General features: G+C 39.2%; 1 protein-coding gene across 7 annotated transcripts; it reads left to right on the top strand.

The window, feature by feature from the left end:
* Positions 1-1,349: 1,349 nt before the first annotated feature.
* On the top strand, positions 1,350-23,027 carry LOC146465978 (kappa-type opioid receptor-like). Of its 7 annotated transcripts, XM_085128135.1 has the most exons (6): positions 4,222-4,291; positions 5,494-5,631; positions 16,419-16,495; positions 17,919-17,993; positions 18,803-21,813; positions 22,674-23,027. In XM_085128135.1, exons 4-5 carry the CDS (start codon positions 17,945-17,947, stop codon positions 20,014-20,016), a joined length of 1,263 nt encoding a protein of 420 aa, XP_084984261.1. In that variant the 5' UTR covers positions 4,222-4,291; positions 5,494-5,631; positions 16,419-16,495; positions 17,919-17,944; the 3' UTR covers positions 20,017-21,813; positions 22,674-23,027. The 7 variants fall into 7 exon arrangements, with proteins under 7 accessions (XP_084984263.1, XP_084984261.1, XP_084984260.1 ...); XM_085128137.1 differs by lacking the exons at positions 4,222-4,291; positions 5,494-5,631 and adding an exon at positions 1,350-1,680; XM_085128134.1 differs by lacking the exon at positions 4,222-4,291 and having other exon boundaries at positions 5,289-5,631.
* The last annotated feature ends 1,913 nt before the right edge of the window (positions 23,028-24,940 follow it).

Here is a 24,940-nt window from a genome sequence, read left to right as displayed (position 1 = left end):
ACACGGACTTTCTCTTAAGGCTTCGTTTCTGGATGCGCTAGAGGTAGCCCACACCCCCGACGGGTAGATCCATATTAATGTATTCCAGCACAAGCTTGATCTTAGAAAATAAATAAGTAGTCAGGCCGACCTCCAAGGCCATGTATCAAAACGTACTAATTCAGCAAATACACAATTCACCCACTTAAGAAAACACAACAACAGAAGAGTGTAGAACTATACAGATGATAAAGAGAATTGAAGCGGCCACTCTTTCAGTATCACGATCATGATAATTTCGCTATTCGACTGAAGTTTGACATATCTCGATCAGTGTTTGGATTTTTTAATTTGTAACGGAGATGGCGAATCAAGCGAACTAATAAAAAATTACGAGTGAAAGGCAATAAACAGATAAAGCTTTTTTTATTTTCTTTGTCACAATGAAATTTCCAAGTTCCGTTCGTTTGACAGTTTGGTCTTTAGAATCATATTGCTCCTTATCTCAGAGATCTAGGGAAATTTTCTGGACAATTTAACAGTGTATGTTAGTGATAACACTATAAACAAATGTTCTAAAGATTACCTTTCTCGTCACTTGCTTTAGATGAAATAGAGGGAGAAACGTGTCCATATAAGCGAGTCTCGTTTAAGATCGTGAGCTGATTGCTCAGTGAAATCGGATAAAGCTCAAAGTAGACCGATCCAGTCCCACACTGTGAATATTTTAAAGAGGGCTACTAAATTTTAATTGAAGTTTGGCGAGGTTTTATAAGACCAAGTACACGGCAAGACTCAAAGAAAGCATTGCATTTCCTTCAAAGAAGGTTCATCAAGCAACGTGGAATTTCCTTGGAAGTGAAAATGCTTCAAATTTCTCACGATCATCAATTAATTGCCCTTCCACAGAAAAAAAAAAAAAAAGAAAGAAAGAAAAAGACATAATACTTTTCCGCGCCAACGCACTATGCGGTAACAGTTTTTCCGGCTGTGTCAAGGGTGATGCGTTCGATATTAGTACTGCATGAATTATAAATACAATTTACTGATTACCCTTCACATTTGCTTTCTTGGCTTACCGGCGATGTCCGACGAACAGCACTTGTTCAGTCTTGATAACAATTAGGAACGGAAGCACTCTATAGCCTTCTTTAGAGGCTTTCAAAAAAAAAAGTAAATCTCCTCTTTCAACTAAAATTGAACTCCAAAAAAGTGACGGGTATAATATTTTATCTGATTTTCTTTTGCATCCCTGACGCATTTCCCACAGGGTATAATTAAACGCACCAAAAATATGACAGGCTCATAAATTCTATGCACGCTATGCTGTCTTTTTTTTAGAAATACCGACAAAGGCAAATTTAATGTGAGCTTTTGGCGCTTCTGGAATCAGGCCAGTGCAGTTATTAAGATGTGTTCATGACCAGCCAGGTTGTGATTTGTTTAATTTTTCCTGATTGAACTGTCAAGTGTCAATTGATGGTGATAGAAAATTTCAGAAAAGAAAATATTTTAGAGCATCGGGAACGTCAACTCCATTTAGTTTTTTTTTTCAGCATTGAACCGCAGTTTGCATAATAGAGAAGGTTTACTCGCACAACTCATCTTTTTAGAAGATTGCCTTTATATTAACTCATCCTTTGGAAGTCGAAACTGGCGAGGTATTTGAATATTTCGCACAATTCAACAACTCCGACGCTGGTAAGTGAAAAATAGTATTTTATGTAACGAACAGGCTTTGAATTCATAAGTAATTCGTTCTCAAGGATGTTTTGCATGTTTATCCAGAAGCAAAAGATTTTCCAATCGTTACTCGAACTGAACAAATTAAAGCACTTTTCGGACGTTTCATTTAAAATTTTTCTTCCTTTGAAGTAAGTATCTCTTCGAATAAAATCGTTTTTAGCAATACAAACTTTATAATATTTTTAAAGAACCTTAAAATTGAATTAGCCGCCATATTGAGCGAGCGTGGCGCAAAATACGGTATTTGTACGAGAATCCGATGGCAAAAAAATTTATTTCAGATAAATTCAAACTCAGGAAGCCTAACTGAGGTACTTGGCAAAAGATTTGCCGATCAAACGAGAAGTGTAATCTTGAGGAAAGTGGATATCCGCGATTTTAAGTTTTCAATCTACGACACTGACTCTTTGTCAACGGATTCTGGCCAAAAACATTGCAAATCATAGGCTTCCCCCCCTGCCCCCTCCTCTTGGGAAGGCCTAATACTTAGGTTATGCAAATCACGACGTATTTCAGTGTCCCAACCAAGATGGCGGCCAATTTGCTTAAGAAAGAGCTTACATGTTTCAACTGACAGTTCTTTTCAATTTGAACCATTTACCTATAAAAAATATTTTAACTGCCACACTCCAAACTGAAATATTGTCGCTTTTATCAAACAAATCGGATTCGCCTTGTACAAAAGTTGGTTTAGCGACTTTTAATCATGCAAAATGCCAGAATTCATCACGTTTCAGTATTCAGCCTTATCTGTACCTTAAGACACTTTTAGAGGTGTCAGTCTGTCTTAAAATAAACAGTGCTTTTCCCAGAGAAAAACGTTTATTGAGTATATCAAGCGGAAACACTGTAGTGTCAGAATTGACCAGATAAAAATCAGTAGGGGAAAGATAAAAACAGAAGCCCACAGAACAGTATCTTTGGAGACTCAAGGGCAGATGGTTAATTTCTTCGTCAAATTATTTCTCACCCGTGTTGGCTTTTTTCCTCGTCACTACTATCTGCCATTAGATCTCCAAGAATGACGAAATAGCGCCGTGTGCTCCTGAAAAAAAAAAACGTTAAACTGAAAGATCGCCTTTTGAAACATCCAAAACGGTTTGGGGCGTTTTCAAACACAAGGGAATGACAAACTAGTGGATATTAAGTTTTCGTGCGCTCTGATTGGCTATTTAAACTTCATCAGAGGGTATCTGCTATTTACGTCCCAACTGTATGTCGTGCACGAGTTGCTTCACCTATTTTAGTATGGCGACTGTCCACCATCACTCGCCTTCTCCTCTGACTTCGTTGATTAATTGTCATTATCATGGGCTCCTGTCATTATTATTAAACTGGATTATCGGATAATGCAATTCCGGCCAGAGCTTTTATTGGCTAAACGCCCACATGAGATATAAGCCATTATTCCATGCTCGAGAAATAGCGGTCATTAAATCGTCTTCTTGTCTTTCGTGAAACATGAAATCAGCAAGATCTAACTCAACTTGGTTGCTTTTAATAAAGCAATTATTCAACTCGTGCTTCTTGGATATGAGTCCAAGCACAATTGTTTTTCTTCCGTTTAAGTAAACTTCTGCTAGAAACGTGCAAGAATGCTTCTGACAAAAAAACAAATAAATAAATAAATAAAAGAACATTTCGTGTCAATAATGTACATAATCGATGCAAACTAACATTCTCTTGGTAAATATTTCTTCGATTGTGATTTTCCGAAGCAATTTTCTCTTTTCTAAATGCTGGCTTATATTGTTAATCAAGTTTTAACGATAATCAACACACGGTATGAAATTTATATCAATGGTAAGTAAATGGGGGAAGAAATGTGTACAATCTGTATCCTGAATAGGTGTTGACATCCCCAATTGCAAAGGAATCTGAGATTAATTTTATCATTCCTTTTTGTGTTTCAGTAAGTTTGCTCCTATAAGGTTTCCTCGGTATTAAAAGGTCAGAAATTTTCTGCAGCGATACATCACGCCTTCAGCCGCAAAAATGTCCAGACTTTGCCTCAACTGGAGTGCTCGGTAGTTTTACTGCTGTCATGTATTAGAATCTACCGCTGGAACATCTGCACGATAATTGCGGGAAGGGGTCCGGGTGGGGAGGAAGGGGGGATTGCTCGTCGTAATTTTGGCTGAGGGTGTGTGCCTCAGTTCACCAAACCATAATCCTGTTTTAGACCAAAAATATATAATTTTCCGGTACTAGAATCCACACCCGTTTCTGTAAAATCCGTACCCTTTTCTGCCGCCTTCGATCAGACCAAACTCAGGAGCAAAATTGTTAATTGAAATCTATGCCCTATTTCAGACAACCAAAACGACTCAAAAAGTGCTAGCTGCACACACCTATATAGCTTATGTAGGGGAGTATCCCCTAGGAAAGGGAGGAGGGTGGCTCCACTCACAGGTCCAAGCCCACTGATTAACCTGTCACATACCATATTATACCGAAACAGGAGGCCATTACCCGAAATGGCGCAGCCAGTTGGCGGGATGTTGTGATAAAGGCGAAATTTGGGCGAAAAGCAGCGACTGGAAGCCACAAAGAGAATGGGGAAAAGGTGAATGGAAATTCGCGCGCGGACAATATAGCCAGCCATTGAAGTAACTGACCGCCAGCAACATTCTTGGACAGTTGAAATGAAAATTTAATACCACCCCCCCCCCCCCTGCCCCATTTCAATGATGGAAAAATGGCGTGTTTTGCTTTGAGCGCGAATTCATTATGATTTTGGTAGGGGGGGGGGGGGGGTGGAGGGTAATTTTTTTTATTCCGTCCCAGATTGTAGGTAGGCTAACATAAGTCTATTTTTGCGACCCTCAAAATGCTAACATTTTAAATTGCACTGTCCTTTCGAGAACTACGAGGAAGAAAAAAGCACCCTGTTCGGGTGGAGCCTTCCGGCATAACCCACTACTAGTACCGCAATATCCTCCCCTTCACCCACCCACCAGCGTGGGGAGTCATGTCCTTGAAGCGGACTGCAATGTTCTTGTTCAAACGCCATATTCGCATGTCTTCGACCTGATACGTCACGTTTCGATTGTATCATCACCACCTGACTTGGTCACGGCAGCCCAACTTACAGATAAAAATCGAATCCGTGCTCTGCTCGACTTGAAATCGTGGCATTCACATCCTAACTGAAGTGTATTATTTGTTATTAGTGTGGCTCTTAGGCAGATTTACTCAAACGTGATCACGAATTATAAATGGGTCCTAATTGGGTGAAATGTACTTTCATCATGAATTGGCATTGGTACAGAGCCAGTTAGAAGACAGTCACTGATTTACTTTCACACAAAACTTTGCAAAGGATGGCTAACCCTCTTTGCGCCTTTATCCATAACAGTGATGGAAGTACTTTAAAATATAATCACTATCACAAAGAGGAAGACAATTGTTCATTAATAGCAATTTTGAGATGAGAAGTAAAAACAACAGTAGATTAAGTACAAAAGCTAAGATGATTGATCTCTCATTGTTCTTCTGTTTTCAAACAAAATATTTAGGTCCGCCCTAATGTTCCGCCCGCTTTGTATTACCGTCTGATCTGTAATCATCTTGTGAAATATTGCCTCATAGTTTGAACATTTTAAATTGTTTGCACGCGGCGAAAGGAAAAAGGTCGTGTCTGGTGGTTTTGTTGGATAGCGGATACTACACAATCACCACAAAGCATTACATTAATTAAACCGCCGTGTTATGATTAGTCGAGCTCAAACTGATCTGACTTCGAATGTGAAACTGTCTTTAATTTAGAGCGCAGAAACTTCGACATTGAGCTCAACAATCTAACAGAGAAACGGCTAAAATATTGGACACAAGTCAGAGATCGAGAGACTAAACTGTTCAAAGTAGTTGCTGAAGTTATCCTACGGTCATTGCCTCAAGGAACTGGTAGGTTCAAATGCAATGTAAGTTTAATAGCAGTACTCTTTCAATAATAACATTACCAATCATAATCGTCATTATATATATAATTATGATCGTCCAATCCGTTCAACGTAAAGGTCCCCGGTTAGTTCTTTTTCTGACAATCTATTCGAATACAGTTCCTTTAACCGAGTTTCTCATCAGTTCATTTTAAGTTTAAAAACAGTTAATCTGTAAGGTCAATGTTGGTTCCGTAATGAAACGATTGTTTAATTAGCACTTTCCCCGTCATTAGTGCGCAACCACATAAGTATGCCAAACTATAAACAAAACATATTATTTGTATAGAAAATTTAACGCACAAAGAAGTTCTCCAATACAAACAGGAATTGCTTTTCGTAATGACTGGAATTCTCTTTGTTTTAACACCCTTTCGACCCGGGTTTCAGCTCTCAGTTGCGGTTTTTGGGTGTTGACGTAATTGCTGAGAGAAAGTAAGGAATCTTACTCTGTAGGTTTACCTTAGGTCAAATGTAGACTGGAGGCTAGGGTATCAAATTTAATTTAAAAAAAGAAGTAGAAAAACATAAAAAAAGAATTGAAAATGAGGAAAATAAAGCCCAGCAGCTTCAAGGATTTCACCGCTATGGACAAAATAATTTAGGACCACTTCTACAGCACAATAAAGGGAGCGTAGGATCTCACCTACAGACTGAAAAGTCGGAACCAGATTGTTCAGCATACTGATAAACGGTAATGTCCCATCAAAGTTATGCTCAAAAGCTTTGATTTAAGTATGGTCCACTGTACTGCGGTTGGCTTTTCGAGCCCAGAGGCTCAAAAGTTAAAGGCGTTGTCGTTTTAACAGGAGCATAATCTTACGGTTCACTTCGGTGAATATCAACTGTTCAGAAGGCGTTGATCGTCTCAGAAATTCGAATTAAATTGAACAAATTAAATCTAAAGTTTTACCCAAGTGTACCTTTGAAAGAATACAAAATAACCTGCCTGTAGGAACACATGAGACACATAATGCTTCCCAAAGTGAGAACTAAGACTGCAAGGAAGTCTTTTTATTTTAAAGGATCAAAACTTTTTAATGACATTCCAAGTGAAATGAAGGATCCTAACTCAATCATGATTTTTAAAACCCGTATTTTAGAATTCTATAGATCACAAGCTTTTTAATTACTTTTAAAGTTAGTCGCTGTATTTACAGACCTCTGATCTCTGATATTCGAATTCACTTTGTAATTGGCCGGTTACTTTCATGCGAGACCAAAAGGATGACTATTAGTTGAAATTTCTGATGAGTTGCAAATGGCATTAAAAAATCGCTCAATTTGTTTTAAAGTATAACGTTGCCCAATAACACCAACTAATTCTCTTAGTTTTATATGTTCAATTTTTGCGCCATTCTAATTCCTGAGAAATGGTACGAAAAAGCTGGACAGCTATATCTGAATTGAAATAAAAATGAAAATTGTATAATGGTTGGTTGCTATACCACATTTCAGCATCTCGTAAAGACTTTTACTGAGAAACCACACCTGTCACATACTCCGCTGAAAAGGAACAGGAGGAAAGAAATGATAACATATAAATTACAGGAAAGAATAAAGCTAATACAATTGGATGCTAGGTTCCAAGTACGTGCGTCAGTGTAAAAATGTTTCTTTCTTTCTATCTATTTTTTTATTTTTTTTTTCTATTTTACGGCGCTGGATACCTTAAACCACACTTTATTAGGTCGAACCATATTATTGCACCCCCGAACGTTCTTCCACCATATTGCGCTCAATATCTTGTACTGGCATTTGTTGTGAAGCAGATCTTAGGGTGCTGATTTACTTGTTATTTGGTTTGGGTTATTTGGTCGAAGTTCTATACATGTTTTCTATTTTTACAAGAGCTCCCCCAACGCTGTGCTTGTAGACAGGTTTGCCTGAAGGCTACCGTGAAGGTTGAAATAGGGAAAAACACTTAAATTTCCATTGACCTGATTTGGTTGCCCTTTATCTGTTTTTTTTTAAGACCAGCTGTGGTGTTTATAGTCTCGGTTGTTGGTGTGTTGTGCTAAATCATAGCGCTTATCTTTTGAGGTATGGAACCATCTGGTGCGCACGGTACAAAGTCCCATCCCGGACGAAGGGGGTGGGGTGTACTCCTCCGAATCTTGGTGGGGATGTGCGGCCCTGGCCCCAGTTGTTCAAAGAGTGGATAGCTTTGTCCACTGGATAAGTCACTATCCAGTGGAGCAAACATACTCCAACCAACGCTTTGGCAAGTTTTCCACACAATCCCATACTTAAATTTGACATATGCTTCTACTCTATTCACAAATTATAGGACTATTGGGAAAATCTTGCACACATTTTATCTGGCGGATAGCGACCTATCCAGAGGATAAAATTATTTGCTCTTTGAACAACTGGGGCCAGTTCTCTAAACCCTGGCACAATTTAAGACCAAAGTATGTGATTTTCGGTACTCTTTTTCAGGCCTGGCCTCTAAAATTTATACCCATAGACCTGGTTTCTAGGATCCATTCCCTTCCTGTAAAATCCATAGCCGTTTCTGGCCATATCCGTTTTCAGATTTTCAGACCAAAATGGTTAAAGTCTATGCCCTATTTCAGACCGAAACTACTCAAAAACCACACCCTTTGGTATCGCACATACCTATATAGCTTATATAGGTGAGTACCCCTCCCCACTCCCCCCCCCCCCGCCCTCCTCTCGGTTCAGTACAAGGCTGGAGCAGCACCAATTCGAAGTAATAAAGAACACTACGTGCTATAGTAGAATACCAACAGAGCCCTGATCAGTATCTTTCGTTCACACTGAGGGTGAGTACTGAACACATTGAAAACCTCAGAAGAGAGCTGATTTCCAAGTCAAAGTTATCGTGTAATGTTTCAAACGTCAACAATTCAAAATCTTTATTAAAATTGTCTTGAAAACATCTTTATGGGGTTACTGCGTCACATGTGTGAACATTCACTGCAGCTGGAGTGTTTTTGTACAATTGAACCCTTGTCAGACTGAGAAATCGTATGTGTCTAATTACTAAAATAATTTTAGCTTTGATATACAGTATTACCTTACAAACATGAAGCAAGGATTCTAAGTAACATTCGTGGGTTTAAAAGTTAATTTCAAGCCGTCTTCATTAGCTCGAAGTTGTTCGTTACTTGGAACATTTTCTCCGGTCTCCAAAGGGAAGTATTTCACAAACATCGGACTAGCACTATTGAACATTTCCAATAAGGTAAGATCTAGACACTAAACTTCGTAATTTCCAAATATCTGCGGGAAATTCTTAAAACAATGCTTTGATTTATCGTGGTGGGTCAGAAACATTTTCGTTTAATTTCATGGCGGAGGTGTTTCTCATCTCATGTTATAAATTAAAATATTAATAACTGTCTGTTTTTTCGGGTCTCCGATCTCAAAATGTTACAAAAACCACGATTCAGGCAGTTCAACCGCCCTTCTTAGAACCGAGATCAGTACAAGCTGATCCGCAAAAGACAGACATGGCGGTGTGATGGCGTACACACTCTTTCCCGAAGCTAACATTAGATGCATAATTAACAGAGGCACTCGAAGGAGACATTTAAGTCAAATATTTAAAATGTTGTCTCCTGTGTTCACAGAACATTTTCCAGCCTTTTAAAGGTATATCTGTGTAAGCTAACACAGCCGAAAATAGAATTTGAAGCACAGCTCCTGTTTCCCCGAAGAACGAGCTGTTGTTGGCGGGCTTTATGAAAACGATAGCTGACCCTTTTTTTTGGCTTTTTGCTTTTCTAACAACGTATTTGGGCCTCCGTTAACATAAGGGATTAGTTTTTCAGTGTTTAGTTTGGGCTGAAATTTTGCCAAAGAAAACTTTAGATTTTCTTTACAGCTAAATCCGAATTTCTAAGGCGATTGGGGTTTTCCAATAAAAAAATTACTTTATTGAAGTGTCAATGTATTTAGCGCAGAGCACTAACTGGGGATACTTTCGAGATCAAATTGGAATTTGGAAATGTTTGTTTTTGAGGAGATATCCAACGAATCAATAATGGTAATTGAACTGAGTGGAGTGCAATTTGGTCTGAAATCATACGCGTGATTTCAAAATCGAACGAGCGCGCAGCGTGAGTTTGATTTGAAATCACAAGTATGATTTCTGACCAGGAGGGAGAGGTCAACTCGTGGGCTCGACTGTCCGGATGATACGGGCCATCGTGACGTCACTTCCTGTGAAGCGCGGGATTTTAGTTTCGAAAATGGCGCTAGTGATTTTGTTGCATCAAACGACTTTTTTTTTCCAGCCAGGCTCCGGATGGGGTTTGTTCTCTTGCTGAGTAGACTTTTAATCTTCTTTTCTCGATATAGGTAAGTGTTCATTTATTTTCAACCATGAATTATGCTGAAAATATTGCCGTGAAGAGTTACGTGTACTTGCGCTGATCGGAAAAGCTGGGATTGTCCGCGCCAGAAAAATTACATCTTATTAATTACACAAAGTACTGGTGAAACTGACATTTGGCTCGAGACGAGGTCAAATCTTAGTGCAATCGTTCCAGTTGAGATTAGTAGGCTATATTCAAATGTAAAAATGATCAGTAAGTTTGTTTCGCCGAGTGAAAAAACAGTGAAAATTATAAGTTTGTGTTTATTGCTGAAACTTGACCTGAAGTTATAGAATTTGCCTCTAACATTATTAAAAAAAATTGATAGATACAAAATGATGATTCAAGGGAGTTCATTTTAATTTACCCATGCCATTTGACCTTTGTAAAGAAGACTTTTGCTGAGCAACCTAGAATTTTGAAAAAGCTTGCAAAATATGCGGACGCCCGAGGACTTTCTTTTGAACTGATCATTAGTTTTTGCGAGAAATTTCTCGAAATTTCACACCAAATTGGCAACTCCTGACTCAGTTTTCTGGCCGAACATATTCACAATATCTTCAGCTATCTCTAGAGCTCTGATAAGGAGACATCTTGTCATAGAAATAAACTTATCAACTGAAATGATCCACAAAACAAATGAGCAAGGAGACGATAAATGCTGTGCTTCAGTTGATTTACATTAGTAAGATGATGAAAGAGTAGAAGTTGAGTTAAACTTAAGTACTAGTCCAGAGAGTAATTGAATTTTCCTTATGTATTCTAAATCTGTGAGAGAAAAACTTGTGCATTGCCCCTAGAATTTTGATGTTTAGATACAGAATGTTTGGACTATTTTGCCTTGAAGCTGGCGTCAGCCGCTCGGCCTCGCAAGGAAAGTCTTGTCATATTTTCCTGTTTTTGAGAGATAATTAAACAAAAAAAGCAAACTAACAATTACCAACTGGCAAATTACTTAGTACTACAGGGCATATTTGCAACGTAGCTTTTCCGATAGCTTGAGAAAAAAATGTTTTCGCCTTTCTTTTCGCGAGCGCTCGACCTGACAATACCGAGGAAATGCGTTTAAACCCACTGATCATTTTTATTAAGTTGTTAGATTATTGTTTTTAATGGCCAATCCAAAGCTTTCAACCACAGTAAGATCTCACTTTTCCCTCCTTGTTAAATTATTTTGGATTCTCAAGTTATCTTTCTTCAAAGATGCGCAGGCCGTCACTGTTTTGTCGCATTTGCTATCAACCAGTGTCAAACTTTTGCGTATTTTCATACTTGAAATATTAACCTCATGAGCGATGATGCTGTTTTCATGTATTATGGTAATAGGTTAAATCATAGCAATGATTCTTTGATGGCCTTGCGTAGAATTATTTGACTGATCATCCAAGAAAAAAATTTGGCGAGTTTGTAGTTTATCAATCATTCAAACTTCCCGGGTTTTACAGGAAGTGACGTCACGATGGCCCGTATCATCCGGACAAGCAATCCGATTGCGAAAAGCCGAAGTTGACCCCTCCCTCCTGTTTCAGACCAAAATTGCACGACACAAAGTTCAATTACCACTTTATTACACCTATTTTGAAATCACAGAGTATCATTGTCAATATTAGCATTCTATTTTTGTTACTTCATTTCGATTTTGATGGGCTAAAGAAAGGATGCGATTTAGAGCAAAAAATGGTGCAATTTGGGAATAAATCGCACTGTTAAGAGCCAATCAAATTGCAAGGATCACCAGTGATTTCAAAATGAATGTAATAAACCGTTGAATACCGCTGAAATAACGCAGGAAGTGATTAAAGAACATCTAATGAACTTCGGAAAGTTCTGTGCAGTGCAAGTGAAGAGTATAATTTACTGTAATCTTATTAAACAATACAGCAGCTTCACTAAATTGAATTTAAATTTTGTAATCTTGGAAAGACTCAGACAGCAATTAAATTAAAACTAACACTAATTTAAACTCGTAAGATCTGATCTTTAGACGCAGAGTCTTAATTAAGCTATTATCTATCAATCTATCTTATTATCTACTTGTACTTTGAAGTGAACATAAACGAGCAGAGTTTAGTAACTAAATGGAAATAAGCCAAAATTTTGAAAGTGGCTTAGTCCTCATAATGTTCTTATCCTGAAGCCTCTACACGAAGATAAAAGAATTAAATTTAGCAAAAGAATTTGAAATATGTAGAGAGCATTCAGTGAGTGAAATAAATTATACAGTTAAAACAGAACGTGACCCTCTCTCAGTTTTGAGAAATTCATTCTAGTACTTTGGCGTCACGTTTTTGACAGTGATGACAGTGTTATTATAAATATTTTCTTGTTTTTTTTTTCTTTTTGAACCGATCACTTCGCCTGTTTCCTCTTCCTTAAAAGCGGCACATCTTACAGTCTTCTTACACAACAGAACATTTTTCAGTATATGAATTTCCAGGTCGTTGTAAGCCGTAGTAATAGTGAATCTCATTTCGACTCCGCGTGCGTTTACAACTTTGAAAGAAATAGTAAGTTAAAATGTGGAAAAAAATCTTTTGGCTGTAAATTCCGCCATTTGTGAGGTGGCAAACACGCGGTGTAGAATATAGTTTTCTTATACGAAAACTTTTAGTTTGCAGTAGTCAAATAATTTCCAAACTTTGAAACAGTTAAATGATTTTTCACTTAATACTGAGCTACGAAATCCGAATTTCTGAGGCGAACAGAAAAAATAAATTTCACTGTAATCTTAACGATAGAATAGCTTTACTAAATGGGATTTATGTTAAAACTAACACTAATTTAAACTCTTAAGATCTGATCTGATCTGCAGAAGCAGAGTCTTTTCCAATCCTGAAGCCTCTACACGAAGATAAAAGAATTAAATTTAGAAAGACCATTAGAAATATGTAGAGAGCATTCAGTGAGTGAAATAAATTATACAGTTAAAACAGAACGTGACCCTCTCTCAGTTTTGAGAAATTCATTCTAGTACTTTGGTGTCAGGTTTTTGACAATGATGACAGTGTTATCAAAAATATTTTCTTGTTTTTGCTTTTGTTTTTTATTCTTATTGAGTTACAAAAATTGCCCAGATGTGCTTTCTTTTCTGTGTTTTGCATGCAAATTTGCTGCCAACTGGATGAAAATTTGGAAACGTGACTTTACTTTAAAAACAATTTAAAAAAACCTTTATTAGCAATACAAGCACACTGAAACATTATCTATACTAATTCATCCGGGTGACACACAGAAAGACTGAACTAGGTAAATAAATAGATAACTGATTATTTAATAAATAAAATGACCTCTTTGGTTCCTACTACAATACTTACTTTAAAAGTTTAGCCGGCTATTGTTTACTATATTTTCCAAAAAAAGTGTAAATATTAAATTCTGTAATGTCATATTAGCCCCATTTTTAAAACGACAAATGTTATAGCGAAACGGTTTGTTGTATTTATTTTTGTGACTCGAAAACTACTTTTTCGTTGAAAAGCCAATGTTCTGTAATGCTGCTTAATAAGCGAACACTTTCGGAACTCAGTTCTAAGCAAATAAAACGTTTACCGCTTTAAAGGCTTTTAAGACCAACTTCCGAGAACTTCGCCTCTGTTTCCACTGCAGTTTGACAAGGGCAGCATCGAAACCATAAAGGATAGAAAAGACAAACATATATCATCCGTCGATAAAAGCTAGTAAGTAACCGTTGTGATCATTGTTGAATAGCCAGCATTCTAAGCATTAGACAGGAGAGTGTGGATATCTGTTCCCAGAAGGTCTTAATCGGCGCCTCAGAAATTTGGATTTAGTGGTAAAGAAAGTCTACAATCTTCAGCAAAACATCAGCTCAAAATTTCGTTGCACTCGAAAACTAACTCCCTTCCTTTTTCGAAGAGCAAATACAGACGTAGTTAAAAATGCGAAGAAAGGACAACTGCAATTTTCGTAAAAGCAGTAAAAGTTAGTGACTCTGGGAGAAAAATTCTGTTTCCTAAAGCTTTCTGCAACTGAAATTTTCAGCTAAAGTATCCGAACATATCAATTTGTATTAGCTTGCAAAAATATGTCCCTGAAAGGGCAGAAAACGATCTACTTGGGAACACAGAAGACAAAATAATGTTTAAGAATTTTTTTCTTGTCGGGTGTTCTTAGTTATGTTCTCTGTTATAATTTCAGAGTTATAAAACAGCGAAATATCAAAGGAATGGAAGGACTGTGTGAAGCTCTAAGAATGGCCGGCGATAATAATGTTTATTTGAATCGTACTAATACTATTTTTTATACGAAACCACGTCTAATGGGAAATTGACCTGATAGTGTATGCATTGATGTATAAATGAACATTCATCTCAAGCTCTTTACAGTAACATTAAAAATAAATAATTACATAAAAGAACTGATTCAATTCAGTCCACAAGATCAGTGCCTTTAAGGACTTGTTCCTATTTCTTTCACTCAATATACGATAATTAACAATTATTCCACTCACGCTTGTTGGATATGAGATGATTATAGCCAACTCGGCGCGTGTTGTTTTATTAGAATTATTGCTAAATCTTGCTGATTTCGCCTTGAAAGAACAACCAGAAGACAATTTAATGGACGCCATTCCTCGGGCATGGTATAATGGCTCATATACCACGGCCGCTAAGCCAATCAAATCCCTGGAATTGCATTATACAATGATACAGTTTTTAATTAATAATAACTTATATCTTATTTTGGCGGATCTTTCTTCGTGCATAAATTAATACTTTGAAGAGGTAACTTCAAAGAGCCGATTCAATCCAGTCAGAGGTCAAAGTACGTTCATTAACGAATTATTTTTGACCTTAATTTACTTATCTTTGCCTGAGAGAAGTCCAAAATTCCGTTTTGGTAATGTGATTAGAAGAGCAGATGTATCACGATATAGCCGAACGCGTCGACGAGAAAACTCTTGAATCTGCTCCCCTGCTGACAGCCCGAACAATGTTTTGTACCAATGCGTAAGGAAGGTGATTCAGGACGGGTACAGAGAGACTACAGTTTCCATCAAACGATGACATGCAGTCCTAAATTCTCTCTGATCCGTTTTGCTTCTCCGTGTGGCAATATGGCAAGGAGAATTTAAATCTTGGTCGCAAATTAAAGTACCAATTGACCCACAGGCTAAACCGATAATATTTATAAACAGTAGCCCTTTGCCTAAGCCGTAAGTCGGAATGGCTTTAGAATACGAATTACCTACACTTCAAAAGTTCTTTGAACAAGTCAAATTCACCACATCTCGGTCGTGCCAGTGTACACGTGGAACTCATCGCCCTCACCCAGACTGTACTGGCAACCAAATTGCTCGCCTTTATTCGACGAGAAATTCCGCAAAAAGTAAGCAAACGGAAATGGTAACTTTAATATGTCTTGTTTATAAAACGTTTTGGTCCTGGCAATTTATTGACGAAAATCAAAGCCTGATGAATAATATTCACCATGTTCGCAGTGAAGTAGTCATCAACAGGTCTTACATTATTTTGAATGATCACACTTCAGATGCATTGACTTCATCGACAGCATGCACGACAAAAATGAACAAAAAAAAAAACATTTAATTACTGATGATAAGAATCGGTACATGTTTTGTCTCTCGTCTGAGTGAGACTGAGGTAAATATGCCACCGGTTCGGTTCTAAAAAAATGTATCTTTTCAGAGCAAGCAAGTCTGCTCAAACTGGCTTTGGGTACGTTGTCATGTACTAAACTGGATTTTGTCAGTGCGAATAATTTTACGAGTTTTCAGTACTGACAGTGGAGCGTTTCATTTAAGGACATATCATTGACAGAAACAAGAAAGACACTTATCTACAACCAACCAGAACATCGGACGTTATCTTTACCGTTCCGAGAATTGCCGAAAACAAAGCGAAGAAGTCCGAAGATATCCCCGAAGGCTGCTGGAAAGCTCCAGATTGGCCATTCAGTTTTGTTCAAATTGGATCCATAGGGATTATACAACTGAGTTGCTTTAAGCGGTTTACCCCATTTTCGTGGCTAAAAGGTGCAAAATCTATCGGACGGGTGTAGATTCGTCGCAAGTCAGCCGAGACTAAGGGTTGCCAGAAACATCGTGTCGTAGTCAATGTGCTCATAAGTAGTGAAATTTAGTTTTGCATGCAAGTCAGATCAAAGGTAATTTGCTTAGTTATCATTTTCGCATTAGTTTAAAGATTTTTTAAGTACTTACAGCTTTCAAGTGCAATCCGGCCTTCTTTTGTTCGGATCCTTGCTTATCCGTGAAATATTACTGTTATGGCTACGCTCATAGACGTTATTTCTCTCAGAGAATGACCTCGACTATAGAACATTTAAGAAACAAAATTATTGTTAATCACGCGAGGAGTCCTTACTTTGTGAGCTGAATAATAAGTTTCGTGATTTATATTTTCAGATAGCAGGCCGTGGAATTATTCCAAAAGTATAACTTCCACCTCCGATAACCCTTTGGAACTGAAGGAAACAATTAAGGTAAGAAGATGCCTGTTTTAAAGGTTCGTTTATACTTGTCTGGCTGCTATCGAGTCAAATCTCAAAGAGCTACGTACGTTATGCAGGTTTTTCCTATTACAGTGACATTCTCAACGGTGAATTTTTAAAATTCATCAAGCTACGATCGTGGATGGCATCTCTGAGGAATTAAAAGGTTAATCTCTCACCAAAAAGATAAACTCGAGTTTTGTTTACGAAAAGAGAAAGAATGTGATCGCGTTCGATAAAATTGTGATTGATGGCAGGAAACCCATCCATGAGTGTTAAAAATCACTTTTAGTGAACCTGCCAAAACGTGTGCACGTACTTCTAGATAAGAGGTCTGAAATCAAACGGGGTAAGTCTGTTCCTTTGTGAAGTGGAAAATTCGTTGTGATAGTCGGTCAAGATAATGTACTAATGGATATGTAAGCATCCGATATAGTTTATAATAAGGATCGGGTATAACACCACGAAACTTGTTTTTCAGACGGTTGTTGAAAACTGTGAAGTTTTTGCCTAATGTATCTTTAAATGTTGTGTCTCACGTAGAACTAAGCTTTTAAAACTGCATTCGGAAGCGTCTGACAAGCGATGCGATGTATAAAGCGTGATGATCTCGTCAGACTCAGTGCTACGGAGGTTTTAAAGCAATTTCAAGAGAGGACAGATTCAAGATCTATCACAGGACCAAAGAACGGGCTAAATTTAAATGATGGTTTTCTTGTCGGTAAAAACTAACCAGTACTTACTGTTACTGTTCAAATGGCACCATAAATTTTTACTTTCCGGTTTACTGCCTTAAATTCAAAGGGCGACACGAACGTGTGTTAGCGAATCATGAGACCCTCAAAGAAGCCTTCAAGGAAAAAACTACGCTATGAATTTGGAGGGAGGGGGGGGGGGGGGTGAAATGGGAATAAAGTTATATAATTTCATTCACAGCGGTTGGTGGCCCCAGCGTTCCTTGAAACAAACTTCCTTCAAGATCTAATTAAAAAACTAAAATATCACTGCTGCAGCAATAAAAGATATAGTCTATATTATAATTCATATAATTTATATAATTTTATTAATTTGTATTGGGCAGGTATCAATAAAAAAATTTCAACTGCGCGACATGAATAAGCTTCTGATCTCCTTAAGTGAGGTTTTCCTTAAAAAAGTTTGAAATTTCATCAGTAATGCCGTCAAAATGCGTTGGCACCTAGGGATGAGGCATGTTCGATATGGTAATTGTTATCTGTCAAGTATTTATTTGAATGCTACAATGTATTTCTAGAACTTGTTGGATAGGTGCATCGGTACGATTGCGTCCTGGTTGAGGACTTTGTTAATTCTTGCACTTTTTATTTCTTATATACATACAACTTGAGGGGCTTGGTTTGCCGTTGTCTTTCTACAACATTCGTCTATTTTCCAGGTCAATCATTTTGCTAAGGCCCCAACATGGTGCTGAATGGGAACTCTTCTTGGAATCAAACAAACTTGACAAACTGTAAGTATCAGATCACACCAATACCCAAATTATTGAACATAATGACTTTCTGCACATCACCAAAGTCCATAAGAAGAAGCACTTGGACTGCGACTTAAGAGCAGGCTATTTTAAGCCAGTCTTTAACTGCAGCACCTGTTAGTCCGGTTTTGAAGTCTGGCAGCTGGTTGAGATGTTTCCATTAATTTAGAGTGGGTTTCAGTTGATTCTCGAACTGTGACAATCTTGTTTGTGTTTCGCTTTGGTTTTGCTTTACGGCTAAGTTCCGCGTTTGGTTAGTAAAATTTGCATCATGTCTTCAATCAATTGGAAGCAAAACAAAATCCAATGGTGTCTATGTCGCAGGTGTTTTCCGGCGCTTAGCACTGAATATATGTATTTTCTTCGAGTTGTGATTGGTTTATTGCGTTTTTATGTCTGTTGTTATTGGCCAGGGTAATTTCTTTTGTTTTGATTTTAGGGAGGCTGTCAAAGTTATTACCCATTGCTTTGGTTTTGCTTTACTGCGCAATGTGATTGGTTAAAAAGTTTCGCGTCACTTTCTCAACCAATAGGAAACAAATCCAAAATCTTCTTGCTCCTTCACGTTTTCCCGCGCTTGGCGTCGGTGACATGTATTTCTCACATGTTATGATTGGTCCAATGTGTTCTTTACGTTTTTTGTGATTGGCCAGATTTGGTCAGACTTATTGGTTTGGTTTTGGTTTTACGGCACTCAGTTGAAAACCGCCTAGAATGACGTTAAAATGAAACTGCTTTAATGTAACGTAATTATAAAGTGCTCTCAAATTCCTTCTTTCCTGTCACAGCCGAAGCAATGCTAGGAGCCTTTCCGGATAAATCAATGACAGGAGGCATAAAGATAATGATGACGTCGCTATACGCCATTTCGTTCCTCGTTGCACTGGCCGGTAATTCTCTTGGGATGTACATCATTTGCAGAAAGTGCGGCATTAAAGCATCCACACATCTGCTGATCGCAAACCTCGCTTGCTCAAACCTACTCATCACCTTCATCGTCATGCCAATGTCCGTGGCTTTCTTGTACAACGGGCACCGCTGGCCTGCTGGGATCGCGGGTGCCATAACTTGCAAGCTGTCCCAGTATCTCTTTCTGTTTCCAATCGCTACCTCTATCATCACCATTTTGGTGGTGTCCGTAGATCGTTTCTTTGCCGTGTTTTATCCTCTCAAGGGAAAAGTGTTTCGCCGGCCTAGGATCATGACAGCTACGATTTGGATCTGCTCGGCGATTGTCATGGCCCCTACGCTTGCAACTTTCAAAGTGATCTCCTCGCCCGACGGAAACGAGTGGTCTTGCATCTCTTACTTTGGAGAAGATCCACATATCGCCGAGATTCTTATTAAAGTCTTTTACAGTTCTATTTTTGCTGTACTTTATATGCTGCCGCTTCTCGTCATCGCAGTTCTATACACGCTTGTCTGTTATAGACTCTATCATCGTAAAATCCCCGGAGACTTTAGAGGACGCGAGTACTTAGTGGCAGTGGAAAAGGCAAGGCGCAAAGTCGTCAAAGTACTGTCTGTGATCGTGGCCGTATTTGCGCTGTGCTGGTTTCCTGCTCACGCGATGCATTACCTCGTCGCCTTCCACAAGGAGTCTTATTTAAGAATGCCTTCATACGTCTTCCCGTTACTCCTGTGGATCTCGCACAGCAATAGCGCTATTGACCCATTTTTGTATATACTGCTAAGCCAAAACTTCCGGAGAGAGTTTGGAAAGGTTATGGGTCAGTGTGGTTTGAACCAGAAGAAAATGAGACTGGAACAGCGCCTTTCCAGGCTCACCAGCAATTTCTCGAAAAGAAACTGGGAAGCACATCGTCAAAGTCACAGAAGAAACCCCGGTACCTCGTTCTGTCGGTCATTCAAGCAAGCTGATACGTACAGAATGGATTTGAACGAGAATGGAAATGGAAACGCGCAAAGTATGAACGTGCTGAGCTATTCACCAATAGAAAACGAAAACATTAAACAGCATTTGGATGATCACGTGCTTTAAAAGTCATCTTAAGTTACTCCTTGACAAATCAAAAGTGAAAAAATATTAAAATTTTCCGACAGCAATAATTCCCTATTGACAATATAATTCACTTGACAATATACAGCTGTTTTTGCAAAGGTTGTCCAGAAAAAGGCGCGAAAGCGTACGCGACCACGCCGAAAGGTAGTCTGGGAAATACCCAATAAATTTCTATAAAAGCCCAGAATCCATAATGCCTGAACCGTACAGCCGAGACTTGAGATGGCAACATGCATTCTGAGCTTTATTGAAATTTATTGGGTATTTTCCAGACTACCTTTGGGCATTGTCGCGTACGCTTTTACTCTTTTTTGGGCAACCTTTGTCGAAACAGTTGTATACCGAGTTTTAAATCTAGGACGCGAGAGTGCAACGACGCAGTCTTGGTGGGCGAAAGGCTGGAACAAACGTAGTTCTCCACGTAAGCGAAAGTGACATGAACTGCTAGAACAGGACGACATGAAAGCGAAATTATATGGATATTTTAGGACTTATTTTTAACCATCGTGGAGTAGATTTAACGCCGGCACAGTCTGAGTACACTAGCCAGGAGCGAAAACAAAGAAATACTGCGAAGAAACTTGTGCATGTTAACGAGGTGTAATTCCAACCTCGTTCCCAGGGTCTCTCTTCCTCCCGCCCCAGCGAGGGAGGGAGAGAGAGAGAGAGAGAGAGAGAGAGAGAGAGAGAGAGAGAGAGAGAGAGAGAGAGAGAGAGAGAGAGAGAGAGAGAGAGAGAGAGAGAGAGAGAGAGAGAGAGAGAGAGAGAGAGAGAGAGAGAGAGAGAGACCCTGGTTTCAGCTGGTACCCAAAATCTGGGTGCTTGACTGGGAGGGGTAGTAAAGTATGCAGTTGTCGCTTTCACAGAAGGATGGAGAAGCCAGCTACGAACTTTACGACAACAAGCGGTTTTACAACTAAGCATTTCTACATCACACACTCACTTGAGACCTGGAGGAGGTTCACGTTTCTTCCACTCAGGTAGAGTGTTGTTAATCCAAAAGAATTATTTTAAAAATAGTAGTCTCGGGACGCCAGAGGGAAACCGACAGACGATGTGGGACGCTTGAGTCAAAACCTAAACAGGCATGGTGATTAGAACAGTGGTATCGCTGGCTTTACGCCTTTTAACAGAGCTCCAAATGGGGTGAAATGGGAAAGAAGATCAATTTTAGTATTGCCGAATGGAACACCAAGAATTTTTGGCAATAGAATGTAAGCAGGCAAAGTGTTTAGAAATACCAACGGACTGAAGCAAGCCGCGTGTGAATATTATAATTCAAAGGTACTTTTCATCTTAGTTTATTCCCTACGTTCTTGACTTTAAGACGTAGTTAAACGAAAAATATTGAGCTCAGAGCGCTGATTGTGATCGAAAACAATGTATTTACAGTGTATTTAATCACAGGAAATCGGTGACCAAATAAATATTCAATATAGTGCTTCGCGAATTACATGTAAATAAACAGATTACTATTAACAAGAACAATGCATTGGTATTTTCGTGTGAGTGCACAGGCAGCCCAAGTTCGCGTCACTAGAGAGCGTGTAATAATTAATTACTAGTGGGCATGATGACTTTTGAGTGCAAGCAGCCATTGAGAATTTAAACGCATTATAAGACTTTGTATGGGAAATAAAATACTGTCGATTATGAAGTTTAAAAAACGCTAAATTTAACTTTCATTCAATAAAACGAATAAAACTGCCAAGTTCGCGGCGTCACTAGAGCTGACAGCGTGTAATACTTAATAACTAGTGAGACGATGACCTTTGAGTGCAAAGCCTCTCTCCTCCACAGAGGCTCCATCAGTGGAGAAACGTAGAAAAAAGGAGGGGAAAGGAAGGAAAACGGGGGAAATAAAAAATCGGGGGCGCGCGGGGGGCGATGGGAAGGGGGAAAAAGCGGGAGCCTCTGCCAGATAATGTTTTCAAAATGGCGCCCGATTTCCGAGGGAGACTGGACCTAACTCTACATTCACAAAATGGCCGAACATGCAGTACCACAAGAACAGGAAATTTTCTCTCTTTCTGAGCGCCCGTTTCAAATGGCGAAACAAAACAGTAAAATAGTATGTTTTAAATGCTTTGAAGATCAACATTTGGTAAATTTTTTCGTCGAGGGAGCGGGCTTAAGCCAGCATTTCCGCACGATGCATCGCAACTGGCAAAATGTTTGGCCATTTTTCAGGAGCATCACGCCAAGGAAACGGCAAACGCAGTACAACGGTTAAACACACGTCGATTGCAATCGGTGAGTGAATTTTCGTTTAATTCATATCAAGGAAACTGCGAATATGTTTCCAGTAATCTAAAATTTACAATTATTCTAACAATTTAGGCCGCCATAAAAATAAGTTGTTTGCTCATATTTTTCAGTGCACCGATACGGATCAGAATTCTTTACTTAGGTCTTTAAAAGAATATTCAAAATCGTCGAGATCTTCGTCTGGTTCGGCCATAACCAGAGAACCGCAAATCCTGCCAGAGAACCGCACGTTATCTGGCAGAGGCTTCTCTCCTTTTCCTCTCCCTTCCCAGCGTCCCCCGCGCGCTTTGATATTTCTCTCCTCCAGACTCTACTCGTTTAATTTCCCTCTCCCCAGGCTTTCTAAGAAGCCTCTGCGGAGGAGAGAGGTGCAAAGCGGTATTGGGTTACGGGCAGCCGTTGAGAATTTGAACGCATTATAAGACTTTGTATGGGAAATAAAATACCGACGATTCTGACGCTTAAAAAAACGCTAAATTTAACTTTCATTCAATAAAACGAATAAAACTGCCAAGTTCGCGGCGTCACTAGAGCTGACAGCGTGTGATAATTAATAACTAGTGAGACGATGACCTTTGAGTGCAAAGCGGTATTGGGTTACGGGCAGCCGTTGAGAATTTGAACGCATTATAAGACTTTGTATGGGAAATAAAATACCGACGATTCTGACGCTTAAAAAAACGCTAAATTTAACTTTCATTCAATAAAATAAATAAAACTGACTCACCTCTGGTGTATTCTTGTGCGTTTCGGGGTTTATTTTGCCGTTTCGGGCATTCTTTGAAATCACTGTCACCCGGGGGGGGGGGGGGGGGTTACTTCCTTATAAGAGGGTAATGGGGATGTGCCGCTGGATGGGGTCGCATTTTCATGACTGGATTGACTAGAATGGGGTCGCATTTTTAATAGAGTAACTAGAAAGGGGTCATGCATTTTCGGATTTTTGAGGTGAGAAAATTCTATTAAGTAGGGATTCAAAATGGTCTTGGTTAAAAAGTTCAAAAAGTTGTTGTTTATTAAATGTAACAATCACCTCGCAGTACATTCCGTACTTGAAAGTAGATGCATAAATAGAAAGTGACTTAGTTGGGATCGCGAAAATTACATTTTCCCAAAAAATGACTAAGATGGGGTCTGTAACTGCCACAAAATAGACTATAATGGGGCAGGGGCTCTGAGAGGCCAGCGGCACATACCCAGCAAAACTTAACCCAAGTACCCCCCCCCCCCCGGGTCCGAGATGCCGCTGTGGGGATGGGTTAAGTGCTGTACATGAAATGACTGTACCCCATCGGATGGAGGTAATTTGACCTCGAACCCAAGGTCCGTGACCATTTTCAAAATCATCATCTGTTGGAGAAACGACGCTATCGTGGAATCGGAAGCAGAAAATGCTCATTTCCAGCAAAGAGAGTAGGGATTTTTGACGACGAAACATTCACCGAGGTTTGCGAATGATGGGGCTTTAGCTTTGCGTGAAAAAAAAAAGTCTGGGATGGATTTTCGAGGCGCAAACCGCCTCTGAGCGGACTACGTGAGCTTACAATCGAAATTTTAGTGTGCTGCCTTGACTCCGTCTTATGAGGGGAATGACAGTGATTTCAAAGAATGCCCGAAACGGCAAAATAAACCCCAAAACGCACAAGAATACACCAGAGGTGAGTCAGTTTTATTTATTTTATTGAATGAAAGTTAAATTTAGCGTTTTTTTAAGCGTCAGAATCGTCGGTATTTTATTTCCCATACAAAGTCTTATAATGCGTTCAAATTCTCAATAGACTGTTCACAGTCCCCCTATTTTTTCGTGGGATTCTCGAGACCGGTACGCTTCTATGGAACAGCCGCCATCTTGGCTTGTAAAAGCGAGCGCGATCTGGGGAGAGGGTCTAAACTACCGAGGGGAGCGGGAGTGGGTGTTAGTATAGTCAGTGAGGGGAAGCGAAAAACCGCCGCCTCCCAACTCCGCTCCCCTCCCCTCGGTAGTTTAGACACTCTCCCCAGATCGCGCTCGATTTTACAAACCAAGATGGTGGCAGCTCCATCAAACCGTGCCGGTCTAGAGAATCCCACGGAAAAATAGGGGGACTGTGAACAGTCTAAATTCTCAACGGCTGCCCGTAACCCAATACTGCTTTGCACTCAAAGGTCATCGGTCTCACTAGTTATTAATTATCACACGCGGTCAGCTCTAGTGACGCCGCGAACTTGGCAGTTTTATTCGTTTTATTGAATGAAAGTTAAATTTAGCGTTTTTTAAACTTCATAATCGACAGTATTTTATTTCCCATACAAAGTCTTATAATGCGTTTAAATTCTCAATGGCTGCTTGCACTCAAAAGTCATCATGCCCACTAGTAATTAAGGGAATCTCGAATCATCGAGTTTGGATTCGAGTTCGAGTTCGAGTTCGAGTTGGACTTGGAGTTAGACTTCGAGTTGGAGTTCGAGTTAAGATTACAATAAAAATACCAAAAAAAAAATTAGAGGCCGCAAAACCAGAGCCAGCCGAGATACTTACAGTTTTGGAAGGACCGCTTATGACTAGCATCCCCGTCATCGGGGGATGGGAGGGCACAAACCAACGATAGTATGACAACGATTAGTTTTCCGCAAAATGTAAATGCGAACCATGATC

The sequence above is a fragment of the Pavona decussata genome, unplaced genomic scaffold (genome assembly GCF_977016875.1).
Source record: "Pavona decussata unplaced genomic scaffold, jaPavDecu1.1 SCAFFOLD_155, whole genome shotgun sequence".
Classification (NCBI taxonomy): Eukaryota; Metazoa; Cnidaria; class Anthozoa; order Scleractinia; family Agariciidae; genus Pavona; species Pavona decussata.
This window is presented reverse-complemented; position numbering and strand designations above follow the sequence as displayed.